Below are 21,492 nucleotides of genomic sequence, written 5' to 3'. Positions count from 1 at the left end.
GTTGGTTAAGAGCGGTGGCATGGCAGCAGACACTGGTTCGAATCCAGTCAGATCGAAATATTTTTTCTTTGAGTTCAGTCTTTGTGTCAATAATAAATACAAACTAGTGGAGTGGTAGTTAAACATCATAACATTCAATAAATAAGGCAACAATTTTGTTTTATATTTTTGGCGTAAATCCAGATCTCTTTCTGAAGATACATTTCGTGTTTATTGCAACGACTTACTATTATTTTGTTTCAGACTACCACCGCCGATCATTTTGACAAAGTTACAACAAGGATTTATGAATCAGTACCGTGAGCTTCAAAATTAGAATATAATCTCTCTATGTGGAGCGTGGTCGGTTTTTTTTCTAAAGTGAGTAGCAATGTATATGCAGTTGTATGAATTTTTTGAAAATTGAGGTCAAGAGCTCGATGTCTATGAATAAATAGGAAATTTATCACAATTATGTCAAATGTTATAGACTCGAAATCTATATCGAAATTAACCAAATTTATCAATATATAAAAATTAATCAAATTAAAAAAGAACGTTTTAATTTGATTTAAATTAATTTTGCAGAGAAATAGGTATGAATTGTAAGACAATAGTTTTATAGTGTTTCTATAGATGTAATAAAAAAATGTTTCCAAGTATGGTCTAGTTTCTTTAGAATTAAACTGCAACTACAATCATCATCAACATTTATAAGTCCTTTAGGGTTTAGGCCATAGTCCGCCAAGCTGGCCCAATATGCGGGTTGGGCATTTGACACATATTCCGAGTGTTGCATGTTTTATCACTATGTTTCCCTTCACCGAAAAGCTCATAGCAAAAGCAAATTGCAAATTAAATTTCGTACCTAAATTCCGAAAAACTCACACCTCGGGAGTCCGGATTCGAACCCACGGCCTCTGATTGAGAGGTGGTAGATCAAACAATTAGGCTACCACTCTTTAATTAAACTTCGCTTATAGTATATTAGATGAATGAATCTCCGTTATCATCGCAATCCAAACTCATCAAACATTACAGACGTAAGCCCTTTGAATCTGCGTAAACGAAATTCTAAGTCTATGAATTACGAATAGACCCCCGTTTTCACTATTAAACGAGCGTTTTCATAATCAAATTTTGTACGTAATCCATATCGAGTTTCATTTACAGAGACCCTTATCTAACAACCCAGAACATTCTCTCCGGAGCACTTTCGAAAACACGATTCCCTATTCCATTAGACCCTCTCGAAGTTATCTCGCGTTATTTACATCGCCTGACCGTAGCGTCTTATGTATTGGACCCTTATATGTGGGGGTCGTCGGTATATAAATGAGCAGTGTGTTTTAGGAGCTTTGTGGTGTTCGGTATAAGAGTGAGATTGGTTTGGCCCACCACCCGGGTGGTGTGGTTGCCATGGCGACGGCCCGGCGCCGCCGGCTGACGCCCGCCGTGTCGCGCGCCTCGCCCGCGCCCCGCCGCACAAGTGACACGCGTTGCGAAAAAGCACAACCACCTTTCGGGTGACTAGTATGTAAGTCTGTTTTTGGATAATTTTGAGACTTTTGTCGTTTCAATTTCTGTGGTCTTGTTGCAAAGCCATAACAATTTGAGTTAGATATAATTAATTATTACTTGCTTTAATCATAAAAGAAACGTAACGTAGTTTAGTAGCAGTAGGTCTCCCTGTGAAAGAGTTCGTCCAGGGAAGTACTGCCACCTTACCTATTTCTGCCGCCAAGCAGTAATGTCGGCATTACTGTGTTCTGGTTTTGAAGGGTAAGGGTGTTGGTGAAATTACAGGCACATGAGATTTGTCACGTCTCAGGGTGACGGGTGGCAGTGCCCCCCAAAAAATGTTTACGATTTAAAGTTCTGAGGGCCACCGCAAATGTCATGGACAGGTGTGTAGCTTACCATTTCGCGCATGACTTGTTCATCCCGTCACTTGATATTATAAAATAAAAGTAAGAACTCTATTAATTAAGACAAGTTTAGAAAACGAGAATTTGCCATATTTAATGGCAAGACACGCACGCGAAATACATTTTTAAATGCATGTGAATACATTCGGAATTTATTTGTATAGTTGCTTTCTACGTTACTCATGTTAATATGGGGCGGTTACAACCTTAAACGGGTACTACCAGTGGTTAAGAATAAATTTGAAAAAAAAAAAAGAAAGTTCTGGAAATTTCTGTTCCATCGAAATAAATGACAAAGTCAACTAAAACGAAACTTTGGTTTGTAGGAAAAACATAGTTTCATTTCCAATCTGTAAGAACTGTAGAACTCTCTCTCTAAGAACTCGAAGTCATCTAATTTATAAGGTATGAGTTTTATCCCACTTTGAATATAAGTCCTGGTGACCATACTAGCCGCCTCTTCAGGTCGGGTCGATGCGGAATGGGGAGGGGGCTCGCACCTTTTGTTTAGCTCCCACCCCCCCCGTTCATTTACTCGCTCACTCCCAATGTTGTTTACTAACGGTTTAGGTGCCTAAATGTAGATGGAAATGTCACGTTTTCACTTTTTCTGTTTACCTCCACCGACGATGAACAGAATTTTACGAATTTTAAAAGTATATTCACGTTTTGATACTTGATTTCGACATAAGTATTATTGGACAAAGGTGTTGTATGTAATTTTTATTTTTATAATAGCAAGGACGAGACAAACCAGTCCTACGCCTGGTGGTAAGCGACACGTCTGGCAATAGTAGTTGCAGTGCAACTCAGAGTTTTATGTCACAAAGAATTGAGGGGCACTGGCAGCGCCCGTCACCCTGAGACATGACTTGACAAGTCCCATGTGCCTGTAAATTCACCAATACCCTTACCCTTAATTTTCTGGACGAACTTTTACTACTAAATAAATAATAAAATAAAAGTGGGATTGTATTTCTTGATATCCAAATATTCCAACGCATTATATTCACAATTTTAAGTTCTTAGTTTTTGCGATTGTTACACATAGGAAATGAAAGTATTTTTTCGGATTTAAATAATAAATAAAAAAAATATACGCAATATTTGTTTTTTTTTCAAAGAACCCCAATGATTCATGGACTTTTTATAGTTTTCATGGTCAGGGCTGACTGAATATTATTATAATGAATTTACAGTTGTTCTGACGTTTTCGAATAATTTTGCGGTTTTTATGAAAAGTCAAAACTGACTTGTAATATCGATGGTTGGATGGTTAAACAGGCCAAATGACTGTGAGATTGAAAATGAATCCATGAGAAAGTGGCTGTTGTGAAAACGCCATGTCCTTCTTATATTGTTGATTAATTTTACTATCTAGGTGTAACTTATTTTCAATCAAGTGTCTATTACCCCTTTTTACGTTGCAATCGTCGATACGGGTTATTAAAAAAAACGGAAAAATAAATTTCATTATGATAATGTACGGCGAAATAGCTGTAAAACTTTATGGAACTTTTCGGATCTAAATTATATATATTCATTTTGTTCAAATATTTGTAAGGTAGTTAAATTAAAAAAAAATTATTGTCAAGTTGCTGACTTTACCATCTCAGTCAGCACCATGGTGCATGTAAAATAAAAGAAAGTTGGTATGTAGGAAATGAAACTATTTTTCCAGATTTAAATCGAGTATATTTGATTCTTCAAACAAACCGACGTTTCGGGCCCTTTACAGGTCCCATGGTCACGGTTGGCTGAGGGTTTAATTAATAACTATTGTAACTATAGTGAAAAAATAAGGTGGTTTGCATCAATATTAGACATAACTGGTTGAAGACTGTACCACCTCAATCAACCGTGACCATGAAACCTGTAAAGGGCCCGAAACGTCGGTTTGTTTGAAAAAACAAATATACGCCATTTAAATCCGGAAAAATAGTTTCATTTCCTATGTGTAACAATCGCGAAAACCTAAGAACTCGAAATGTTGGTATGCTTAAAAAAAAACAATTATACGCGATTATGATTATAAAAAATTATAAATATTATTTATAAAAAAATATTAAAAAAGAGTTTTGTGACTTATACATATAGTCACAAAACTCTTTTTTAATATTTTATGTTATATACATAATATAAATTTTTTTGGATCTACATCGCGTAATTTGCTTTTTTTTCAAACAAAAACAATGTTTCAGGTCCTTTACAAGTTCCATGGTCACGCCTTACTGAGGTGCTAAAGTGATCAACCAGTTTTGTCTAATATTAATGCAAACTACACTATTCTTCACTGTAATAACAAATGTTATTAATTTAAATGCCTTATTTTTAATTTCATGTAAAAGTCTCGACACGTCGGTTTGTTTGACGAAAAAATGCGATTTAGACCGCAAAAAATAGTCTTATTTCTGATTTTGCAAGTATAATTCAGAATAGGATGGTTTAAATTATGTAATACTATACCTATCACTTAGTTGTGATCATGGTACCTGTAAAGTGCCCGAAATTTTGGTTTGTTTGAAAATAAAAATGTATGAGATTGAGATCCAATAAAATAGTTTTTATACGTCGTCTGCTTAAAGGTAACACAATATACGCGACATTTTTCACATAAAGCTTCTAAATTACGCAGCTGCGGTTTTAAAAATCATGGTTGCAAGTAGAAGTCATCAATAAAAAAGGCTACAAACCACAGCTATATAATTTCGAGGCTTTGAAATGATGAGAGGATGTGAAAAATATCACTTATCGTCGTTTTAGAGTGAATACCTCGTACGTAATTTTTCAGGGCGAAGATAAAAATGTGGTGTAAAATGTGGTAACGCAATAATGTTTGTAGTTAGCATATTAATTAGTTAAATTATACCTCTTTCAGATACTATATTACTTTAATAATATATTTGAGCAAGAAGTTTATAAGTTTTTCTTCAACAACAATCAGTAAAAACGAACTATGAGAAAACGCGTATGCGAGGTTTTCATTCTAAGTGGACGTTATGTGGTTTTACTTTCAAGCAGACGATTTGGATAGGTTTTCGCTAGTTCGTTATTTCCTTCAGCATATTTATTTTCTGTTTTCATTCTGGCTTATTTGTACAAAGCGACAATTTTATGATCGAATGTTGTGTGGGGTGCAGGCCCCGCCTACAAGTGACACCCCAGGTGACTATTGGCCGTTGGTAAATCTGTCATTTTAACACACAAGCACATGCACAAGTTTATTCGAAGTACATAAATTGCAAGTGCGAAAGAGGCGATCAGATGACGGGTTAAGTGGAGCTGGTACCCATTTTAAATAATATGGTTATTGTAAATTAACCTGATATTTCTTAACACTGAATCATCTCTACGACTTATGGGGAAGTGCAAAAATTTTTCTCTATGCAGGTTGGTATTTGACGTTGAAACAATTTCGTCACGAGGCCATTTTTATCATTAAAAACAACTTCAATTTCTGAGAGTTGTTTTTAATACAATAAAAGTTATTTTTTAATAATAAAAGTTGATTTAAAAAAAATCAAAGTTGTTAATGATATAATAAATTTATTTTTAAAAGAAAAAAGTTGTTGTCGAAAGTATAACTTTATTTTTAAAAGAACAAAATTTCTTTTTAGGATTTACGAATCACTTAATAAAGTGGTTCCTAAAACAAACAAAGTAGTATTTTAAAACGAATGAAACAAAGTAGTATTTTAAAACGAATGAAAGTTTTTTATTGTAGAAATGCTAAAGGATGCTGAGCTGGGTTAATTACAAAAAAGGTTATAGTGCCAATATTACTCCCTATACACCACCTATATAGTGTAAAGAACAAAAGAATACACTACGTTGGTGTGGAAGAATAAAGGTCAAAGTAAAATTCTAGAGGCTTCTCAGTACAGCGTACTGAAAACAGAAAAAGGAACCAAATTTGACGTGTTAATTAATTTATAGCGTTTATTAAAAAGTTCCGACTACGACTCTTGATGGCCGTATGCACGTAAGGAAACATAGAAATACTCACGCCTTTAGACTTCCCGTGGGGCAGGCAGAGATTATCGACCGCCACATTACATGATTCTGGCAAACCTCTCTTGCTTCACTTACATTCGTCAGAAGCCCCCTATTCTTTTAATTGCGCACTCTAGCCTTAAGAACTTTATTATTATACATTATGATTACATCATCAGTGTTTTGAAGAAAGGTTGAAAGCGCCATTACGAAAAATTTTTCAAGGAATCATGTTTTAGGTTTTAAAATATTTACGTACTGTTTTAAAGTTCAACTTTGGTTTTAATTAAGTTTAAGTTTTAAAATTGAATTTAAAACAGGACGCAAATATTTTAAAACAGTTGTGAAAAACTGAAATTGCCCTTTCTACAAAACGCTGACGATATTCTCTCGAACTTTCTTAAGTATAAGAAACAATATTAGTAAAATAATAGTATTAATTCGAAGAAAAACATTTCGTACCATTGCGCCACAATTGTGTATACCCTATTTATATTATTTATGAGTTTTTATTACAGTCTGTATAAGTTGCAAGATTTTTTAACTTTCTGATAAATAGAGGAATTATTTTTATTCTACTTATGCATAAGATTTTTAGTTCCAATAAGTCGGTTTCAGTGCTATTCAATTATTAATGAGGTTGTTAGTAGCCGAGTGGTTCTATAGGTTCAAGCAGTCTAGAGGCCCCCAATCTTTTTTGTCTTGTAGTCCACGATAGTTTCTATTTATGTAGACCCCATCTTTTTAAAATTGAATTTTTACAAACTCATTAATTATAAATGTGTGTTGACAGCTGTTATTTATTCGTTTTTTAGCAGTAGACTTTTTTAGTAGCCGTAGAGCTCCTCGTGAAAGAGGTTTTGAAGGGTGCTGGTGCTGGTGAAATTACAGGCACGTAAGTCTTGTCAAATTATGATTCAGAGCTCTGAGTGGTACTGCAACTGCTATGAAGAGGTGTGGCGCGTACCACTAGGCGCACGATTTGTTCGTCCCGTCTGGTATCATAAAAAAAGACGGAAGAAAATTTTGGATCTTTTATCAGGCGCCATTTCATTTACTCTTTTTGTAAGGAAAGCAATTTAAGAAATACAGTGGTTTATAAACTCAAACATATTTAAGATTATTACGTCATGTAATTATTGCGTTTTGTTTACTCGTAGTATTCTATAAAGATTAAACGAAAATTTCTATTAATTTATTTCAGACTTGCCAAAGGGCAAAAACAAAGAAAAGAAATCTGCTTCTTTGTGGTTTCAAACATTAAACGGAAACTTTTTATAAAATAATAACATAATTATTATCGTGTCATTTGTAAATGGCATTTGTCTGTCAGGTTTTACTTTATTGAATCATATCTTCTTTACCTGCCCCTCAATTGACCAAGATCCTGAAATTGAACTGAACTCCTGGCAATCAGTGTCCCATTCCCGACCTCCATAACAAATTTATTGTATTCATCATGTAACAAAGATGTTTATAATGTACTGACCATATTTTTATAGAAAATAATAATATCAAGCTTTAATATGTATGTCGATATATACCTTCGTATGTATGGGTTGGGTAGGTGGGTAGATATATAGCTATATAGGTACACCTAGCCAACCCATCATGTCATTTTCATTCAAATTCCGTATCTCTTCCATAATCTGTAATTCTGTTTTCCGAACCGTTTCATCGGCTAAATGCGAAGGCAAAGTCATTAATGTAAAAAAAAATAATTATGATCTGAAGAAAAACATTTACAGTCACCTCTTCTTTGTTTACAACTTTTTAATCCTAAAAAAATATTTATATATAGGAGTGACGGTAGTGAGAAACTTAAAAATAGAGGTGGATTATTCCATTTATATAAAAAGTCAACATTTTTAGTCATGACCTGCTTAGATGGGATCCATTTTCAGTGACCCCTATTTACATCAAGGCGTCCACAATTTTTTTGCGCTACCATGGACTCTTTTCAGGTTGTAGGGTCGATACAGATATCCACTTTGGGAATCATTGATGTAATCAATAACGTTGGATAAAACTAGTATGACCAGCAAAAAATATCTCGCCCCAAATGAAATATTCAATAACCGACAAAATCTGCGCGCACGCAGCCCCGGAATACGCTTGGATGCCTTTCCATATTCAAATTATCAGATCTGTCGATCAGGGCGCGAAGAGCTGTATCCCTAGCAACAAAGGAAGTACTTCATCTATCTGTAATCCACTATGAATTACAACCAGTTTTTATTTACTTGAATAGTTGAAACTCGTTGGTGTTGGTATACAGCTTCATCCCTTGCTTTTTGCCGCCGTGTAAAATTAGATGTATTATGATTGCGTATTACAGATGTAAGCTTTTGTTTGCCCTTGCGCATCTGCTACCTCTTGTGCTCGATTGTATGGAAGCGGAATTAGATTTCATCACTTTTTGTTAGTAGTGTTAACGGTATTGATCTGTTTCACTGTACCGTTTGCTGAGTATTGTTTAATTCGAAGACCACAGCGTGTGAACAATGATAGTCGACTAATATCCTATTTCATGATTGCGTTAGCAATAAACGTGGGTTAGTATTTCTCGTTTTTCCAAGTCTGTCTTTGTTTGAAAAGCTCGAACTCGAACGGTTTATTAAGTCTATATGGATGTCTGATGTTAAGCAACAAATTGATACCATAAGAAACGCTAATTTTTTTATAAATGCTGCATGCAATGCTGTGAAACCATATATTTTAATAGTGAGATGAAGACCAATTGATCGACCTAGGTAACGCTGAAGCGACGCCTTGGAAGTGATCCTGCGCGAACTTCAAGTCAATGTTGGCGATTAACGATACTTACAGAACCGGAGACAGTGGCGTAACCTTGTTTCGGAGGTCAAGAGACATTTGGTGTAGTAAAAGCCCTCGGAGTTAGTAATGGCGGCATTAAATTAATAGTAAGTCTATATATAGTCCCACTGCCTCCTCTAACAATGGCCTCTCCCATTGCCTCCAGTGGATTGTAGCAATATGGATTGGGAAACTTCACATAGGTACATCAGTAAATTACTTTGCACATGTGTGCAGGTTTCCTCACTTTTTCACGTTTTTCTTCAAATTTCAAATTAAATTTCGCACATACATTCCGAAAAACTCACGAGGTGTAAGCCCGGATTCGAACATACACCTTCCGCTTGAGAGGCGGTAGGAATAGGTCTGGCCAATATTCTTTTTTTTTATCAGAATGAAGTCAAATTCGGTTCGAGTACTTACCAAAAACAGGTTTTTCAAAGAGTTTGACAGGAGTGGTATTCTTTTGTGGACTGGCGATGTAGTCCGCGGCCCCGTTAACGCTGTTCAGTTCTGGATGTTGTGATAAGACGTCTTGTGTATGGGATTGCGCTATACGGTCTGTAACAAAAATGCAAAAACTTGTGGAATTGTGTCAGATAATCATACCAATTACCTGGTCTCAAACTAGAGAATTCCGTGTATAATGTTACCAAAACAACAAAATTCACTCCGGGGCCACTATGCGCAACACCCAGACTAAAAGCAAATCGAAAGGTTTTTTTTATGATACTAAGAGACGGGACGAATAAGTCGTGAGCCTGTTAGAAAGCGTCACGTCTAACCATAACAGTTGCAGTGCCACTGAGAGCATTAAACCGCAAAGATCTGAGGGCAACCGCCACTGCGCTCGTCATCCTGAGACAATATTATTTATACTATACATTATATATAAATATAATATAATTAATAATATGTAATATATAATTTATTAATATAATAATTTGCCGCGTTGGTGAATTTAGTTTTTCGTAAAAGTTGACCGGTACAGAATGCTTTTAGCATTAAGTGCGCCTTTTGTACAGTTATGTCTTGTGGTCATTATAGTTTATTAAATTAAATAATTAAAATAAGTTGATAAGTCTCACCAGCACCCTTATCTGTCAAAACCGGAACGCAGTGATGCTCACATTACTGCTTGGCGGCAGAAATAGGCAAGCACCTTACCTATTTCTGCTGCGAAGCTACTTCTCTGGACGAACTCTTTCACAAGGGGCTCTACTGTTAAATGATGAAAGGTCGATTTCCTAAACCCGAGAACGGGTCCTCATCCAAAACCCAAAGTATTTACTGGTACCTACAACAAGTGTCTGTATACACGTTTAGATTTGCTTCTGCTTCCGGAACGTCTTCATGTTTACTTTCTGGAAAGATGGTAAATGTTTATTCCAAATAAATTAAATATGTATAAATAACTATATCGAGAGGGTCCAATTTTAACACAAAGTCTGCCGAAGGCTGTATTGCTATAAAAGAGACGGAAATGAGTTGTAAAATGAATGTGTGTGCCTACTTATAAAACATTAAAGTGGTTATTGAAATGTAAGTGCTGTAGATACCTAATAAACCTTTGTTGCAAATGCGTGAAGTGTACAGATAATTATGTAAATCAGAGCATGGAGTTCTGTCTTTTTAGTCTGGTTCGTCGATTTCGCTACCTTTATTCAGAATCTTAGAAATTCGTACTCTCGGAATAAGTATTACAATGCGTCTCAAGTTCTCCGAAAGCAGAAATCCATAGCAAAATCGTGTTCAAACATAATGGCGCCAAGTAACATTTTGCTCATCTATCGTGGAATTGTAAACAAAAACTCGCAGAATCCCGTTGAGTGCCTTTTACCCGTTGCCTAATTGCCATCGGAGGCGAAGCAGCGTCGAATCAAGAACCAAAATTTAATATTTCCTAAAACAGTCCACGGAAACCGCTAACGCCCCTCCCCTCGGGTTGTCAGCACAAACAACTGTAAAATCCCTGCAATTTGTACCCTCGGCTCTTAGTAAGTACGTATATACTTATCGATTTATTGCAAACACAAGTTTGTGTTTTAAAAAGTCAAGTTTCAGAGCAACGCACCGTTGTCGCTCTTCACGCGTTGTGCGACGGTCCAATTTGTGTTGATTTAAAATTGGTGGATAGGATTTGTCGGTTCGGTCGTAGCTTGTAAAAATGCCGTCTTGTTGTAGGCAAGTCGCCCCTCCCCCGGTGACATTTTTACAAGAGGGGGGCGAGGGAGGCCACCCGCGGACGCTCCCGTCATTTCGTTGTCATCCAGGGGCTCCTTTTTGCGCGATCACGGCGCGAGTGTCGGCGTCGACAATACTGTATTTTTATTCTTTTCTAGAAAAGAAAATACGAAAAAAAAGCGGTAGAGAAAATGACGAACAATGCCGCCCTTCGGCGAGATTACCGCCATCAGAAAATGAATGCTTTGTTAGGCCGACGGAATGTTTCAGTTGTTACATTAGGCTTGTCATTTCCATTTAGAGGTTGCCCGGGCGGGCTTGAAAACTTGTCAATGTCTGTGCGTTTCAATTTACAAAGTACCTCTTGGGACGCTGCCACGTAGAACGAATAATGCTTCAATACATTTCAAAAGTCGAATAGCAAAGAATCATTCCGTGAATTTCGATATTAACAACGCCAAGACTGACTTTTGTTACGACTTTCCTAATGATAGTATATAAAACCAACGTATACAACACAATGCGTATAGAAGCCAATTATATATTTCAAATAAAATGAGAACATGATATTTTTTTTTATGAAACCCAGTGACAGGACGAAAAAGTCGTGCGCCTGGTGGTAAGCGACACACTTGTCCATTACAGTTGCAATAGTCCCATAAATATAATATACCTAATGGGAATATAAGTACAGTTACTTGTTACTCCTTTGTACATTTTGTATTTTCTCTTCTGGTTGTTTATGATTACGGTGATTTGTTGATCAAATGTATTGTGTCAAGCAAAAAGGCGACTTTTATTTGCGGAAAATAATTAGTAATTTGTGATAGCCGAAACAAACCCGGAAAAGCATCAGGGACCACCTCGAGAGTATACCCTGTCAAACAAAAAATAATTTTTAAAGTCGGTGCACAATTGATGGAGATTTCTCCATGGTGAATACACGGACATATCTATAAAATTTGAGGATTTCCTTCGATTTTCATGGGATCCCCTCACCAGGTTCTGACTTGGTGACAATGGGACCACCACGAGGTTGTACCCTTTGAAACAAAAAAGAATTCTCAAAATCGGTCCATAATTGACGGAGATATCTGAAGACATACATACAGCCGAACGTATAACCTCCTCCTTTTTTTTAGTCGGGAAGAAACTGGAATACAGTAACGCAGAAATAAGTAAGATAGCAGTACTTCCCTGGACAAACTCTCACCAGGAGCTCTACTGCCTTCTACTCATTTCAAAACTACCTCCGTCGCCGATCGGTTACCACCCTGGACTGACTGGGCTTCGATTCCCGGGCCGAGAGAATGTCCATGGCACCCGCGATACAGGGTTTCCCTAGTGCGGAACTATGAGTAAAAAATTGATGCGACGATCAAGAAGCAAGATTCACGTCACGTATTCAATTTAATTTTTGGCTAAAATACCTGTCGACAAATATTGGAGCAAATTTAAATAAAATAAAAAGGAGGTCAGCAAAAAGTTCTCATGTGGCGGTAGGTTGAAAGGCGGTCCCAATCAGTTTTCTCAAGTCTTGAAAGAAGTGCGAATCAAAGCGCGGTGTAACGCGATGCCCTTAGAAAGCGGTACGCCTAAAGCTTTGCATTCACGCCGCCGTCACTGCGCATCGCCGCCAATCATATCAGATGAGGAAGTAATAAAACCCTGCCGCATTAGCCTCAGGTTTTTACGAAAGGAGACAAAAATAATGAATGTGGTTAGAAAAACATTAGGACAGTCTTGTTTGTTGAAATTGCGAATGTACATTTGGATATTGATTTCAAGGGGTAAACAATAGTTTTGTTGTAATACGAGTGTGAGATATATTGTGCCTAAAACCTGTTATGTTAATAACATATTCCAACAGAGGTGGGAAATAGCCTATATAAACCGAAATGTTAGTATTGTATTAATAGATGCTGTAGCCAGTTTTCAATGAAGGCCCTAGAAACCCATCAACTATGAACAATTATATTATTTGGCGTGCTTAGATCACATTTTGTTGTTTGCTTTATTCAATGTAAACAGCGCATAGTGTTGTATAAAGCCAAATTTTGTGACATGTCTATGTCGTTGTGTGTATGGATGTATGAATCCATAAATGACACACATTGCAACGACATGAATTCATTCGTTACGTGATCTTTTTTTTTTTGTTTCCGTTTTTATTTTTTTACTTCATATAACCGCCGCATAAGTTTGTGATTTTTACACCAGTACGGCTGTTTTAGGTGTTTTCTATCTTCCCTAAAATTATCACAAGTTAATTCCGTGGATTATTGTAATTATCAGCCAAAATATGCATTTGCGGATGATTACTGGTCTCGATGTAGTTGGTTTTTTAAAGTAAAAACAAATAAAAAAGAAAATCTCGGGTTTACGTGATCGGCGGGCGTTATCGGAAAGCGATCGTTCGCTGTCGTGTCGAATGCGATACGAACAACCCTTTATCAGATCGGGGTAGTGGGTGACGTCGCCAGTACCAGCGCGCTTTTATTTACAAGCTCCATGATTTTGTGATAGAATTTTTATTTTTCAGATTTCTTCCTGACTTTGCTTTTACAATATTTAAAGGTGTTCTTAAAATTTGCAGCAACTAGGTACGAGTACCTATACTGCGGAAATGTAACGATGTCTTGGGAAAATTGAAAATTATGTAGTTTTTCGGGAATTCACAAAGAAATTTACGTTCACCAATAACAAATCCAGAATGGTAGATGCAAAATTCTAGAAATGTCTGGAAGTGAGTTATAAAAAAAGTTTAGTCATTCCGTGTCGGCGTTGTTCCGTAACGAATTGGGAGTTATCCTAATTTTTCGTACAGTGTGGTAACCCCAAGATTTTATTACCATAAAAATTATTCAATTATTCATCGCGGTGCCTCAACCTCTGTATCGTCTATCAGATCCAAATCTGATTAAAAACTCTCATGTCCCAAAATCGAACCTGATAAATCTTTTTTACCTTCTGTCACATTGAACGAACGATACTCTTATGTATTATAGATTTAAACAATATCTGACGTCGTGATGCAGTCAGAAGTTATTGAAGATATTCTTTGATCAACACCAATAACAATGTCAGTGTAAGCTTATGGCATAAATGTTTTAAAACCAGTTTATTAGACATAACCAATCTTATATAAAATATAATTGACCTTTATGCTCTTTGTTCATTTGAGTTTGTTTGGCCAACAACAACTTTCCAACTTCTATACGAACAGCCAATCTAATTTCATGTGTAGATTGGAGTTTGGTATAAGTAAAATAGGTCTGTGAAGTTTAATTATAGGTACATACAGTACATTAGTATTTGCTTGTTTTAGTTTATGCCTAACAATAAGTTAGTACTTAATTAAAGAAATAAAGGAAGCATTGAAATTAATAACATTGACGTAAGTGATGCGCGAAACGCAGATATGATTTAAAAGTTAGAAAGAACGACAAAATATAAAACAAAAAAGGCTACGGACCTGTAGCATATGGACTAATGCGAAAAAAATTAGAAGGCAACATTATTACATAATCTTACGGCAGTGGAATAAAAAGAGATATCTACAAAAACATAATTCTGTAGTACAGAATTATTTCAGCTCATTAAAAATGTGCCGGTATAGTGGCAAATGCGTGAAGCGCACTATAAGTTTCCGGAATGAATAAAAAAAAATACTATAAATGGTCAGAATGAATTTATTGTTTCGTTAGCGTTAATGCACTTTTTCATGCGTATTAACCAATTTTGAAAACATTTATGCCACTCCCCGTGACAATCTCTGAAACATATTTTTCATACTTTTCGACAGGTGATGAAAATCGTTGACCGCGTAACTGGTTCTTAATTTCTGGAAATAAATAAAAATTATAAGGTCGGAATGAACGCGGGATGGCTCATAAGATCAACGTTGTTCACCTTCAAAATTTTTTTTGTCTGACTGGCCGTGTGAGAACCGGCATTATCGTGATGCAAGATGATGCGGTGCTTACGGTTATTTTCACGGAGTTTGTCAATAACTTCCGGTAAACAAATAGTCGTGTACCAATCACTATTCACGGTACAACGATTCTCCAAAGCAACAGTAGCCACGTGTCCAGTTTTATTAAAAAAAGAAGCAATCATCCGCTTAGAGGCACTTTGCACGCGCGCTACTTTGGTTGGTTTCGGCTCATCTCAAAAGACTCATTCGCTCGATTGCTGCTTTGTTTTGAGATCGTAACTATAAATCCATCCAAAAAAAAATGTCCAAACAAACTGTATTCTACAGCCAAAGAGTTCTATTTTCAAATGTTCTAATTACTTTTTAAATATTGTTTATGTAAGTAGCCAGTTCGGGAAACTTATAGCGCGCCCTATGTACATGGTATATGTATATATATTTTGTTAAATGTTCTAAATGAGATTATTAAATCTACAATATAATTTATCGAGTTCTCAGTTCATATCATCTCAGTTTCGCGATTGATATATATAGAAAAATTTGATTGATATACATTAAACAAAAAAAACCGACGTTTCGCGCCCCTTACAGGTCCCAAAAAACGTATGTACGCCATTTAGATCCGAAAAATAGTTTCTTATTTTTTACATTTACTTTTTTGTACATTATATATTTGCAATTCTATACTTTGTTTCCTGCATAGTTTCTACACCAATAAAATTTCTAGCCTGTAATAATAATAAATAAATAATCTTTATATCAAAGATAACAAAATTACACTTCGTCATATTCATTAAACTCTATTTACTACTCATTCAAGGCAGTTTCTTCTGAGAGGTTACAATAAATTCTAAGGGAAGATATTGTTAAATAACCATTTGTATACATTTGCCATTTACAACATTTATTGTAATTTATTTAAGTTTAGTTTACATTTAACATTTACAACATTTTTTGAAGATTAGTCAAGATTAGTATATTGCATCAGTTTGTTTCATACAATTAAAAGGTAACGAAAGTGCGGGACTTCTTCTCACAGGTGGACGACAGCTACTAGGAAGTCCCAACCTTGTGTAAAAACAAGTCAAAAAACAGATATAAACTTTGTCATTTTCATTTTCAAAATAGTTTCTTTGCACAATATAATTCCTGTACATGCAGAGATCGATTATGGTATAAAGACTTCTTCTTGTCTTTGTGATTACTAGCTGCGTACAAAATGTTTATTTTGAAGTATTTTTTAACATTTATCCGAGGTGTACACAAATGTAATAGGGTACAATAAACAGCTAGATAACTATACTTTACAATGCTAGGGGTCGCATACTTGGAGGGATTAGGAAACACAAAAAATAAGCATACCTATTAAGTCATCTGTTTATTATACCATATTTATATAAAAATAAGTTATACTGAAACTAAAAACTATGTTACAATTGTAACATAGCCATTTTCTATCGTTTTTTAGCAATAAAAAGTAGCGGAGTTAGATTTTACGGACACAATTATTTAGCATAGCCATGCCAAAATGACCAAGAAGGAATATGATTTTTATATACAAAAAATAAAGAAAAATCTCACTTTTTAGGTTTAGGCTTTTTCTTTTTACTCCCATCGAAATAAAAAATATGTAGGTATATATGGAATTAATAGCGGCCTATAACTGTGCAATAAACAAGGTATTTCGTTTGTGTACATAAAATTTTACAAAGCGGGTAAATTTTGACCAATGGTTTTTGCCTGATGGAATATGAATTGAAACAAACTTATTATTCATAGAGATGCCATAGACATTTTTAAAACAATTTATGCAATTCGTACATAAATAAAATAACTAAGTTACAGTAAACAAGGTTCACGTTAGTATAACAAGTATTTATCAGGCATGCCCTTTGCGTACTAGACTCAAGGGGAATGGAGAATTAGAGTAACATAATATAGAGTGCAATTTTTGGTGTCCGTGGCCGAACGGTTACCAATCCGGACAGCCACCCAGAGGTCCCAAGTTCGATTCCCGGGCTGGGAGAAATATTTGTATGGCCTACATTTATATCTCTCGTGAGTTTGGGTGGAATTTGTGGTTGTCTGTGTCTGTCCATGGCGTCCGCGACACAGGGTTGCCGTAGTGCGGGGCTATGTTGAGTTTGTATATTTGTAATACTAATCCTATTTTTTAAGTGTAGTGTTACTAATCCTTATGGACGAATGTCTGAAATAAAAGCTTTAAATTTGAAAAACGAAAATATCGAAACTATTTTTTTATCCTCAATTCCAAAATTTGGAATCCAATTCATATTTAATATAAATTGGAATTGAGCGTGTTGAATATGCACAAAATGGAATATAAAACGTAAAGATGACGTACAATATGCGTGTATGTTAACCCTGTTTCTAAATGTAAATGACGTTCTAAAAGTTAATTGTCGGAAGCTTTTGCGTATGGCATATTAAAGATTGTTTATACACTGTCTCCAAAATACGCTCATAACCATTTCATGACAAATCAGGTTTAGGGATGTTCAGTATAAACACAAATTAATGTTTTTTCCGCGATATACAACTGCTGGTTGTAGGGAATCACCACACTTATCGACACGGAATTACATTAAGTCGGTTAGAAAAATCTTTACGTCCATGTAATAAGAGCGAAAATGACAGATGAACTTTCGCGTCGGCGATCCAAACAGAAGCGAAACGCGCGTCGTCATTATCGCTCTTATTGCATACTAAAGTTTTTCTGGCCGGCTCAATCCGATACAATGTGATGAGTCCCTTAGACAGGGTATTAAGCATGCAGCTGTCAAGACCAGGCATGATTTACCATTACCTTTAAATTAAAACATATACTTAGTTACAAAATTTTATGTCGAAATAGAAAATATTTGTAACCGACTTCAAAAAAAGAGGAGGTTCTCAACTCGACTGTATGTTTTTTTTGTATGTATGTTACGCGATAACTCCGGTATTTGTGACGCGATAACACCGATTTTCATGATTCTTTTTTGTTGGAAAGAGGGTACCTCCATAGTGGTCCCATTTAATTGTGAAGAAAATCATCCACCTCTAAGAGTGGCTGTTCACGCATGAAGATTCATTTTTATAAATAGCGCCTTGGTTGATTTTGCTGTTCTCTAATGATGTTTTGTCATCTCAGAGCCACACGTTTTACGTATAATATAATCTCAGTACCAGAGTACTAAAACAACCGACCTCAAAAGTTCGTTGAATACATCTATTTGCTAAGTTTTATTGGAATCAGTTACCGGAAAGGGTGCGAAACCGGATTTGTCCTCTAGTTTGCCAACCTTAGAGGTGGAATATTTTCTTCAAAATTAAATGGGACCTACCGAGGTACCCTTTTTCCAAGAAAAAAGAAACATCAAACTCAGTTCACAAATTTAGCCGGAGTTATCGCGTAACATAAATCCAAAAAAGAAACTTATTTTTGTGTTTAGGTATTTAGTATATGTAGGTACATTTTTTTTATATAATATCATGTGACAGGACGGACAAGTCGTACGCCTGATGGTAAGCTATACCACTCAGAGCTTTAAATCGCAAAGATCTGAGGGGCACTGCCACTGCACCCGTCACATAAGTTGACAAGTCCCATGTGCCTGTAATTACACCATAATATAATATGTGTTTATGATGCTACTCATGTACTTTTGAAAGTATTTTGTATATGATTTTTGTCTAAAAACAAAGAACGTGTCGCTTTTAGTATTATCTACAATTAACAATCTATAATGTTACGCAAATCCGGTACTCCCGGACACATAATTCGAGCCACCTTGCATTTTCAACATTAAATGCTTAGCTTAAACAATGCTTGATTGATCTAAAACTATTACGCTACTTTGAAACTGGTATACTAAACGTCATTCCCTTAAGTCTTTATTGAAAATTTTAATTTAAAAACCGGAGAAAACTTTTTCTTCGATGATAACTATATTCTTATGTTCTAGCCCTTTAAGGATAAAAATGCAAGGTGGCAATTGTGTGTCCGGGAGTGTATAATAGTTTTATTGTGTCTTTTGCGCTCCATATAGATAGATACCTTAGTGATCTGTGCTAACTTGTTTATGTTTATGGCGCATCGCCGAGAGGTTAGTTAGTAGTAGGGTAGAGATAGTTCTTGCCAATAGAGTTTTGGCTGAAAATCGGTGCTGTGGAAACCAAGTCTGCTCAGTGCATGGACAGGCGTGTCGTTTACTATCAGGCGCACGACTTGTTCGTCCCATTACTCAGTATCATAAAATATAAAAAAACCAAGTCAGAATCTTCGTCACACAGTTGCGCATTGAGTATAAGTAGTTCGATTAGTATAACATGTTTTTGTAATTTATTTTTATGTTTTACCTTTTTGTAAATGTATTGTTTTTGTGTGGCAAATAATGTGTCATGAGTAAGGCAACCATACTAATTACCTCAAACTAGGGCATTTCTTGTACTACAATTACCAGAGTATACCCAGAACAACCTCGGATCCAAAACCCGGACTTCCTCACCTAGCACCCACAATGCAAACCGTTGGGTAAAGTCGTCATATTATTATTAAATAACTGCTTTATATGGTAAATTTGTATAAAGAAATATTTTGTTTTCCAGCACTAGCACGACCCGAAATGTGGTCAGCCTGTACCCTAACCTTATATAGCGAATGTGGTGGGATGACGATGAACGAGGTTAGTATCGTCACAAGCCTTTACGCAATACTGAAGTTTGCTGACATCACTTCCCTTATTTACTAAATTCAAAATCCCGACGTCGACATGCATAATAGATGCGACAACTACCCCCTATTTGCTCGGATATCATCGCCCGTAATTAATCGAGGTCCATACGCCGACTTTATTAAATTTTAGCGCGTCTTCCCCCTACATCCCGATCGCCTCCACAGAGGGGAGCTATGGGAGGTACGGATAGTGTGAATATGATTTTTTCTTCATAATGGAATATTTATTTCTTAATCTGGTAAAAAGTTGCAAACGTAATAAATTTTACCAACGATATATATACATGTGCACGAAAAGTCCCGCACGACGTCTAGCACAGCCTGCGCAACAATCGGAGAGTAAGTAGGTCCCGCTACTAATTTTGATTTGTTCTGTATGTTTTGATGGATTACATATTGTTTGGTTTTTAGTTCGGGAATTAAGTCCCATGACCTATTGGCCTGAGTAATTTGAGACAAAGTTGTATGTACGTTGCCTGTTGTTATTCCTTAATAAAAAATAAATAAAATAATATCTATATACCTGAGTCTATGTTTTACCATATTTCTTTCTAACCATTTAAATAAATAAATAAAATATAAGCTTTATTTGATACACAAAACAACAAACATTTTTCGAATTTAAATCGCTATTATATAAAAAAAAAATTTTTAACGAACCAACTTTTTGAGCCCTTTTCACACGATAGAAAAGCTTTGCCTTTGTTATTTTCTTTTATAATGTACTTTTATAGTGACGGGATGAACAAGTCGTGCGCGGTGGTAGGCAACACGCTGCGCCGATTGACTACCAATTTGACTACCCCGCCTGGCATTTTAGGTGTTATATTGGTCCTGGGTTCAATTTGTGGACCAATTTCGTAAACGTAGTTTTCTATATTGTTTTTGTTCTGGGCGTATCCTGCTTCGGTTAGCACACAGAGATATTTTGTACTCATAGTGCCCAATATTAATATATATCAATACCCAAATTTAACCCGTCACGTGTCTCTAGACACACGGTATCCCTATTGATTTTGGTGCTGTAGTATTCTAGAGCCACATGGTAGACACATGCCACTAACGGGCAGCATGTTTTTATCTATCATTTTTTTATTTATTTATAAAAACTTATTAAAATTTATGAAAAATCAAATTGTTAGGCGTGTAGGTAGACACCGTGTGACTCAAGAATGCGTAACGAGCTAAAACCGGGCGATAGGTACGATCATTCTGATCTGTCAGTCTAGCTCATTACTCTGCCGTCAACTAAAACGATAGAGCTCAAAATTCTTTATTTAAAAACAGTTAAAGTTAGTTAACGTGTCCGATACAGTACAATTTCAAAAGACCACAATTTCAATATTTTGATACCGGGTGTGTGTATGGTGTTTTCATGATAATCTCAAAAAAATAATTTTGTCACATAATCGGGTTTTACTTAGCGGACTCAGAACAGTCTTCTTAAACCATAATTTATGGCCACGCCAAATATAGTGAACAGCAGCCCATCACTTTTACTATTCACAGCGGTACGGATTAGTGAGATGAATTTCCTGAGCCTCCAGGGGGCAAGGGAGCCATTGATGCGGATTTGTTGTTATTGCCTCGCAATTGTGCACCCTTGTTGAAATTCTCTCTACGAGTATGTGCGCTAATTAGTAGTACCTACTAGAGTATGTACTGTGACATTGTTCAGTTGAAAAAAAAAAAATGTTTTGTGTATTTGCAATAGAGTCTGTTTAGGGTTGGTTGAATACAGGATTTATACTATTATGAGGAAAATTGTGTCCAGCTAGATTGAAATAAGAAGTTCGGCACATTTGTTCTTGTTGTAACAGTATTTACATTATCTTGGCATTGAAAATCTGTTAATGTAAAGAAAACCACATCATTGACAGAGACACTCACACCCACACACAACACAGACACGCACG

At 35.8% G+C, this 21,492-nt stretch overlaps 1 protein-coding gene across 2 annotated transcripts in view; it reads right to left on the bottom strand.

The window, feature by feature from the left end:
- Nucleotides 1-21,492, bottom strand: part of LOC113240632 (Fanconi anemia group J protein-like) — a 100,034-nt gene that overhangs the window by 34,633 nt on the left and 43,909 nt on the right. For both annotated transcript variants that reach the window (XM_026477972.1, XM_026477974.1), the window contains exon 3: nucleotides 9,141-9,278. In XM_026477972.1, the coding sequence (XP_026333757.1) occupies nucleotides 9,141-9,278 (138 nt within the window). The remainder of the gene's footprint in view (nucleotides 1-9,140; nucleotides 9,279-21,492) is intronic.

Source organism: Hyposmocoma kahamanoa, unplaced genomic scaffold, assembly GCF_003589595.1.
Source record: "Hyposmocoma kahamanoa isolate Upper Pololo Valley unplaced genomic scaffold, ASM358959v1 160, whole genome shotgun sequence".
NCBI lineage: Eukaryota > Metazoa > Arthropoda > Insecta > Lepidoptera > Cosmopterigidae > Hyposmocoma > Hyposmocoma kahamanoa.
The sequence above is the reverse complement of the archived record's forward strand: the minus strand, read 5'-3'. Positions and strand labels throughout refer to the sequence as shown.